Source organism: the organism of the source record quoted next, unplaced genomic scaffold (genome assembly GCF_019419815.1).
Source record: "Pyrus x bretschneideri cultivar Hongxiangsu unplaced genomic scaffold, Pyrus_bretschneideri_v1 Contig14, whole genome shotgun sequence".
NCBI classification, from domain to species: Eukaryota; Viridiplantae; Streptophyta; class Magnoliopsida; order Rosales; family Rosaceae; genus Pyrus; species Pyrus x bretschneideri.
The window spans coordinates 4,586,800-4,595,844 of NW_025999435.1; the positions used below are offsets into that span (position 1 = coordinate 4,586,800).

At 34.7% G+C, this 9,045-nt stretch overlaps 1 protein-coding gene across 1 annotated transcript; it reads right to left on the reverse strand.

The window, feature by feature from the left end:
- Positions 1–1,748: 1,748 nt before the first annotated feature.
- Positions 1,749–5,578, reverse strand: LOC103966890 (probable serine/threonine-protein kinase PBL19). Its single transcript, XM_009380113.3, is given in 7 exon segments — positions 1,749–2,123; positions 2,125–2,415; positions 3,108–3,230; positions 3,961–4,161; positions 4,163–4,222; positions 4,585–4,745; positions 4,748–5,578. Coding segments are annotated over 7 exon segments (1,161 nt in total). The 5' UTR covers positions 4,935–5,578; the 3' UTR covers positions 1,749–1,985.
- Positions 5,579–9,045: the final 3,467 nt, after the last annotated feature.

Consider the following 9,045-nt stretch of genomic DNA (forward strand, 5'->3'; position numbering starts at 1 on the left):
ATATGCAGGTGAAACTTTAAAGTTAGAGGTTTGAAGTTTTTTTTTCATGTTTGGTTGTTGAATATTGAAATGCTTTTGATCATTTAGTGAATATTATATTTGTACCTCTTTTTACTTATAGTTAATGACATTTGTAAACTTGCAATAAGTGAGTACTAAAGTTTGTTTTGATTTAAGTGATTGTTTTTTGACATCAATACATTGTCCGACTTTTCTAAAACTATCTTAGGGAGGGGCCCTTTTATAAATTTCGCACAGGGTTCCCGAAATCTCAAAGACGGCCCTGATGCTATTACAAATCAGTTTATAAATGTTGTGGTTAAAGGTTTTTTGTTATATTGCGATTATAATCATGTTTGTTATAATGTATCTGCAATCGCTTGCTACAAGTCTGTTTTCGAATGTTGCATCAAATGGTTTATGTTATATCATGTCTGTAATTATTCGATCCTGAAAATTGTGTATGCTTATGTATCAGGCAAAGATTCAACCATGTATCTTGCAGTTGTTCGCTCACTATTTAATCCATATTTTAGCCATTTAAAACTAAATATTTTGGCACTATTATATGCAATAATTCACTTGCAGGATCGGCCCTCAGGGTAGTTTATGTAGGCGTTCGTTTAGAACCCCCACCTCGTAGGAGTCCCAAAAACAACACATAAATATAGTAAAAGTAAGAAATATTATAATTTATTTGTTGGTACAATGGAAATGTTCCGCTTTCATTTTTCTTTGGGGTGTGAGTCCGAAACATGGAGCTGCCTTTTATATCACTAGTTTTTTTTTTTTTTTTGGTTCAAATTTACTCCCAATTCATCTGTCCAAATGCATATAAAGTTATAAAACTCAAGTCCCTATGCAATCTTTTTTTCTTTCAACTTCCCAAACTCTCAATTTCTAACGAATGTTTAAATCAACTATCACATGGTCTTGAAGATTGTACTTTAAGGTAATCAAAACTTTGAATTTTCTTTTCAATAATTTATTATTCAATCGATTATTTTAATATTCGACGCGTTAGTGTGATGTTGATTTTAGAAAAAACACAAAAGAAACAATTGGCATTGTTGAATTTATTATACTCGCCAATCAAGTTTTATTACTCTGTACTCTCTTGACTGCAAAATGTTTGTATATCTATTTTCTTTTGATATTAATTTTTAATGATATCTGATGTAGAAGTAAATTTTTTTATGTATTTAGAGAATTCTTTTTTTTTTTTTATACACGCACAAAGAATCGAGAATCAAAGAATTTTGGGGCTCCACTTCGAAGGCTCACCTAGGGTCTCCTAATTTTCAGGATCGGCCTTTGTCTCATCTTCGGGTAACGACATGAATTAGTTTTGGGTTAAGTATACATATACATGTTTTTCTGTCTCATATGATTCAACCCATGTTTATATGTTTCAAGAGGCAAATAACATGTTTTAATACACATTATTTTGCGTTGTTGGATATCATATATAAACATGTTTGCTAGTGTTGTGTTGATATCATGAATATGTACCATTGCATAAATTGACTCAAGGGAAGGTACGGCCTCATCAGGTTAATTAGGGGAGACCTATGATTATCTTTGGTGACTTGTTTAAATATCATGCACACTTATAGTTACTATAAGTTCATGATTAATCATTAAGCACACGTTTTAGGGTGTTTGTTGAGTGTTATTTACTCTCACCAATAATAACATGGAGTCGTGCACGCATAAAGGACCTAAGAGATTATTACAATAGGGAAAGAAAAAAAAAAAAGAGTTTGCTTGAGTTCTCTTATAGCAATAATGTGCATTAGGACCTAAGAGATTTACATAGTTTCCGGATTCGATACCTAAGGATGATGAATTTGATACTTGTGCCTGGAAGTCCCTGAAAAAGAATGTTATAATATGCAACATTTGAATCTGTTGAGAATATTTATAGAGAACTTAGTCACAACACACCACTAGTATTTATATATAGTGCTCTCTTTATATCAATCCTACTTGGGTCTCCGCTTCGCCGATTTGGACGTAGATGCCTCAGAGCTTGTCTTTGAAGAACTGGTGCTCCCTTGTGAATCTTGTAGAGCTTGCTCCAACACCTCTACCACCTGACTCATTATTGGCCGTTCCTTTGCAGTTCTTGTTCAGACAGCTATCGGCCAACTTGGCAACATTCCGAGCTGCAGTAAGAGAGTACTGGTCTCTCAGTAGGGGATCTATTATCATGCTGAACCTTTTACTGTCAGCAGGGAACTGTCTAACCCAGTTAAGAAGCTTCTGTTCTGCTGTAGGGCGGTTCTTGTCTAAGACACGCCTGCCTGTTAGGATTTCGTACAGCACCACACCAAAACTCCACAAGTCACTACTAGTTGAGAGATGGCCCGTTTCAATATATTCTGGGGCTGCATATCCATAAGTCCCCACCACCTGATGGATACAATATCAAATACAATATGCATAAGTGATAAATCTTGAACAGATACAGACAATTAAATTTCAACAGCAAATCCCAATGTTTCTTCCGAGCACACAGCGCACTTCAAAGAAGACGGTGGCCAACCTTTGAAGGGGAAACCAAGACCGCGGGTGGACAATGGGACTGTAGAGGGGGAATTCATTTAAAATGGACGGACAGTCACGTCGCATGTGTGAACTTAATAATAATGGGACTAGACTACCAAATTGAATGCCTGTCGAATATAATCATAGACAACAAGTCCCCTCTACAGGGGTCGGTTCCCATGAGACTAGAATGGACTCAGTCCCAATCCTGTCTGATGTCCCAAACGAGGCACAAGAGAATTCCATCAGTAAGTTCAGACCAAAATTCAAATGAAACTAAGGTGCAAATAACTTGTGTCATATCTTGAAAAAAAATGGGACTATACTATGAAATGTACTGAGACGGCTAACTTGGGTGGAACTAGCGATGCTTTTGACCTTATATGTCATACGAGTGACGGGATAAGCTGCTAATGCAACCTATAAATATGCCACTATATATGTAGCTGGTAGAGCATGGCCCAGAATTAAGAGGGTCAGTTTTGGGACTCTAGCCCCTCATTTTACATAAAAAGGGAAGCACACACAAATAAATTGTCTATGACTACTCTACTTACCGAGGTTGATACATGACTACGGTCATCCGTTGGTCCTTCTCTAGCAAGCCCGAAGTCTGAAAGCTTTGGCCTAAATTCTACATCCAATAGCACATTTGAGGATTTGAAATCTCGAAATATTACCTGTCCATATAATGCAATACAGCATGGTTCAATACATATATGACTAAGAACTTATCTTCTAAAAAGTACAAAATCACCGTGTGACCGGTCAGCAAGTGTATCCTATGCATCTACAAACAAATTCTGCAGCATTTGGATTGCCACAAGTAAAATCAGAAGACGAGGATTTTTATTTCTTCAAGCTTACAAGTGAAGCTGAACTTACCTCTGTAACACCGTAACACCACCATCATCAAAGAACAGAAAAACATCTGCAAACTTTCTAGTGGTGAGAATTTTTTGTTTCCCCTGAAACGACTCAAATCTAGCAGTAAATTTTCTTGGTTTTCATTTAACAGCAATAGTCTATACTACATGTTTTCAACACATTTTTATAGCGATGGTCATTTTCGTTTCCTCTAAAACAACTTGAATCTAGCAGCACATTTATTGGTTCTAATTTACAAGGACTAGTTTCATATTTTCTGTAACTCTACCAAACTTGTGGCAATCACAGGAGTGGCACATACCCTTTAAGTTTCGGAAGCAGAGACAACAGCTTGTAAGTAAAAAAGAAGAAGAAAAAAATATCGCACAACATCAAATAATTGCAACATCAAAACACAGTCCAAATCCCTGATCGGTTAAATTAACATAGTCGAAACCAAAAAGTTGACAAAGAGGAACCCTATCTCCAAACGATGTCGAAGTTATAGTCAAATCAGATAAAACGAAGAGAATGTATATGGACCTGGACTTCGAGTCCCATGTGCAGATAAGCCAATCCTTGAGCAGCACCAAGCATAATCTGTAATCTTGTTATCCAAGGCAATGTGGGCAAAGCCCTGTTGAAAAGATGGTCTTCTAAGCTTCTATTAGGCACAAACTCATACACCAACAACCGTTGTATCCTTCTTTCTCCATCTACAGAACAGTAACCTAAAAGTTTTACCTAGATTTGGGTGATCTACGACGCCAAGAAATTGAACTTCCGCAAGCCATTCTTTATGACCCTGTTTGAGAAAAGTTCATAACCACAAGTTAAACAAACTGTGAGAGAAATATAAAAGGCTGTAAAATGTAACATGTGAAAAATATGATAACCAGAAAGAGCCTTGTTAAGCAAAGTGCCGGCTGTCGACTACCTGACGCACTTCCCCTCATCCTTTATACGGACTTGGGATTGGCAGCATAAGATAAAATTGTACAGCCGGAGTTAAAATAAGAGAAGGGGAGTTTCGAAGACGGGATGGAAGTGCAATATAAAGATCACATATCAAACCATTCAATGAAATGCAATGCAAACCATCACAATCAATTGGAGTGGAAAATTTTGAAGAAAATTATATTTAATTAAGGAAAATATTTTTAGAACCTGTAAACTCTGAGGGTTTAACTTCTTGATGGCGACCACAATCGGACTACCCCTTTCTCCATCGGCAGGCCTGATTGTTCCTTTATAAACACTCCCAAAACCTCCTTCCCCGAGCTTAAGCAACCTGTTGAAACCATTTGTCGCTTCCCGCAGCTCTTGGAGGAGAAAACTCTCAAATTCTGCTCCTTTTCTCTGTACAATTCTGGTATGCTCTTCGGAGATGGCACTGAACTCGAAGATTTCGTTGTGCGATCCAAAACCGGATTGCTTCTGTTTCTCAATTCTGGAGCGGATTGTGATCCTTCTCTTTTGCTCTTGCATTTTTCCTTGAAAGAAAAGAAACACTTCATTTCTTTATTCCTTCTGTTGCAAGGTCTAAGCAAAATCAGCAGCCTCAAGACCTCAATCAAATGGGATATGTGGAGTTGTAAAAATGGTAACTTGGATTCATTGACAGAAGAAAGAGGACACCCAATTGGAATATATATAAATATATATATATATAGAGAGAGAGAGAGAGAGAGAGAATTGAAGAAGAAGACGGGAGGGGAGACTAGTAGAAAGAAAGGTCAAAGAAACGGGAGAATTGAAGTGTGGAGACTCAGATGGGAAATCGAAGGAAATGAAGCAAATAAAAGAAAACCCAGTTGGAAATTGGAAAAAGATAGAAACTCAAATCAGAATTTGAAGTGAAAGGTGTGGATGGATAGATATCGAAAGAGAAAGTTGTGAGAATGAATCTCAAGATAGAGAAGTGGGAAAATTCTAAAACCTATTGTGGAAGAGAGAGAGGAGAGAAGAGAGAGAGAGAGGGACGTGTTTGAAACGAAACTGAACCAACGAGGGAGGAAGAAGGAAGGATGAAGGGAACAGCCGGACAGGACTTAAACAGGGCCAGATTACTTTTCAACTACCAAGTACCAACGCGCAACGCTAGAGATTGAAGGTTTGTGTGTATGTTTCCCGTTCCCTCCTCGTTCCCTCCGTTCCCATTGCAGTCAATACTATGCGGCACTCGGAAAGAATACCGCGTTCTTGTACGACCCTTTGACTTTTGGTCTCGCCACTAATTTTCTTGGTTTCTCTCTTTTTTTTTTTTTTTTTTTCTTCCCTTATCTCTCATTCTATTTGAACAATCACAGTTAAATCACATCAATATCTTATATTAAGTTTTTATAACAAGAGAAATACAAGATAAAAGAATGTGAGCGAAAAAGATGAAAAAAAAGTGAGAGAATCCTAATCTTAATTCAACTCAACTCAGTAGAACGAAAAAGAATTCTCTCCTCTATTATTATCATCTTCTTCCCTCACTCTTCTTACAGATTATTTTGGTCTTTTTCTTTTGCTATTAAAAAGTTAACATAAAACTATAAAATAGTTTAACCGTAATCGTTCAAATAAAACGAAAGTAAAAGAAAAAGATTTACGAAATAAGAGAATCCTACTTTCAACATCAGAAACAGTAACTTGACTACTAATTATTCTTAATTCCCTTAAAAAATTAATTAATGTTACTTAATTACGAAGTATGAAATAAGTTGTCTTGGTTTAATTAATTAATGTTTAATCACGTCCAGAAGTCGCATGTGGATGTGGTCTGCTTCCTGTCCTGCGCGGATATGAAACAGTACTGCTGATGGGGTTTTATTGTGACAGCTGTCAGTTGGTAACAGAGCTGCTCGTTACGTATGCATCAAGCAATTGTAGTCAGCCTACGTGCGTCATGACTCAAGACGGAGGGCAAATAATAACAGAACTTTTACTTTTGGGTGAGCATTTTTGTTGACTGTTATAAAATATGATTTGTTTTTTCATACATTTAATTATTTATTGCGTATAATTTTATAGTGTCAAAGACTAATATCAGATGTATAGTAAATATATTATAGTTACAGTAGTGAATAAAAACTGTTTCATTTACGGGACGTTTGGTGTTTAGATTGTTTGTCTATTAGGCTTTCATATCTAGAATAACTTATTCTGATACTATAAAGTAAATTAAGATTGTAATATAAAATTAAGAGAAATTTTATTTGAACCCATACAACATCTTTCTACTCCCAACTTAAATTTTAAATATGAAAAGGTCAATATTATCCTATTGTATAATTATCATCAAGTATAAGATACAATTAATAATAAAAATAAGATTTATTAATAAACTCACACCTATTAATCAAACCCTAACAAAAAATGGCAGCACCCCAATACAAATCATGTTACTAAAAAATTGATCAGTATTACAGTTATTATGTTTATGTTCATGGTTCTTTCTCTTACACAAAAAATGACTATCCAATGCAAATGAACAAGAAGTTTTCTCACCAAATAGAGTTGCTCTTAACTATATTTTCTATCTTCCTTCAAATTGCTTCTCATGTATTTAGTTGACTTCTGAGTTTTCTGATTTCAAACAGATACAATTTACTTAACTTTAGTGGATCAATTCCACCACCGAGGTATATATCGTTAAATCTTTCTAGGGTATAGACTTCTTGGTCTCCTAAAATGTTGGCCCTACATAATATCTTATAATTTCATAGTTTTTGTCAAAATTGTATTTTCGTTCAAAAAAAAAGTCAGAATTGCATTAATTTTTATGACTTCAGAACCTCTCACAGTCACAGTAAAATGGAAGAAGAACAATCTTTACAACTTTTTTTCCTCCAGAACTTATGATTCAAGACTAGAATGTTCGAAATGATGCTTCCCTCTTAGCTCCGATTATTTTGTTTCATGGTATTGCAGATTACTCCATTCCATCAAATGTCAAGTATACGTTTCCCCAGAAATGAATTTATTTGATTGCCTGTAGTTGTTTCTTAATGGAAATAGTGTGAATCTATGTAGTAGCCGCAAAGCAACCTGAAATTTACCAAGAGTAACACTATAAAGGAATCAAAAGCAACTGTTGGAAAAGGAGATAACGTACAAGGAGAGAATGCTTTGATTTTGATTTGTTAATTTTCAAATGGGTGCAAATACAATTTACATATTGAATTGGGTTTGTAAGGGTAGTTTAGGTAGTAAATTTGGGTTTAAAGAGATATTAATAGTTTGATTAAAACTAATATAGGTGTAAAGAGTAAGTTGGGTGTTGAAAGATATTATATGGGTTCAAATAAAATTTCCTTAAAATTAATTACCAATATAGAGAATAGATTAACTACATATAAACCTATACAAAAGAATTCAATGTTCAATTCATTCTCAACATAAACATTTATACTTTCATGTACACTTAAAGTATGGTTTTTCTGCACGTCGTTTGATATCTTGGTGGATAAGGTGTTCGGTTTTCACTAATGTATCATGGTAGCTTCTTTTTAAAAAATTAGAAATCTATTATGTCACTGACATTAAGTAATGACTTTACCAACATTAATAGTATGTTTACTAACCCGTAATTGGAATGAGAATAAGGAATCTAATTTCGATTACGACTTATACAATTGTTTACTAAAATTGGAAGGAATCAAAAGTGCATGGGACCCACACAAAAAATGGAATCCAATTCCAAGATTTGGCTAATTTGGATTCCCAACATAGAGAAGGTATTTGGATTCCGGATTGCCCAAGCAATCGGAATGATAGTTTTTTCCCTTTATACCCTCACTTACTTTCATTATTTCAAAAATTATCCTTAACCCTAGACTCACATTATGCACAACTCCATACATATGCCGAAGAGAAGAAACTACAACTTGAGCAGGAAAATTTAGATATTAAAGTAAATACTTAAATTTATAAAAAAAAAAATGAACAAAATCATTTTAGTGTGTCTATGAAATAAAAAAGCAGTTTAATTTTTTCTTACTATTATATATTATATCAAATTTTATTAAAAAAAGTATATAAAATATTTGATTTGGGACAAGGGCATTTTAGTAATCATACTGGTTTATATTCCGATTCTGCTGAATTAGTAAACAGCTTTTACGGAATTTAATTCCGATTCCAGACAGCTTTACTAAACAACTTCAACAGGAATTTGATTTTGATTCCACCTCATTTCATTTCCTCCTCAATCCAGTTCCTCCTCAATTCAATTCCTCTCAATTTGATTACAGATTAGTAAACGCGCCCTAAGTGTCATGAAGTTTCTAGTATTAAATGATGAGGTAACAATACTACAATTAGTTTCTACAATCGTCATTTTCGAAGCTTTAATTCCTTAAATTGACTCTTTTTAGCTAAGTTGGGCCGTAAATTTGCTTAGCTAAACTACCCTGATTTCGAGATTCAAAGCTTTATAAATCACTTGAGAATAAAAATCTTGTTAAGTACCAAGTTTAACGTTTGGCTTCCCTTGTCAAAAATTGTAAATGTTACCACACATGCTTATAATTTACAGTTAGGATACAATGCTAATCTAGGGTTTGTGACAAACCGTTCCTAATTTTATGTTTTTATTAATTTTAAAATGAGTGAATTGATGAAAATGCCCTAGAGGCTAGA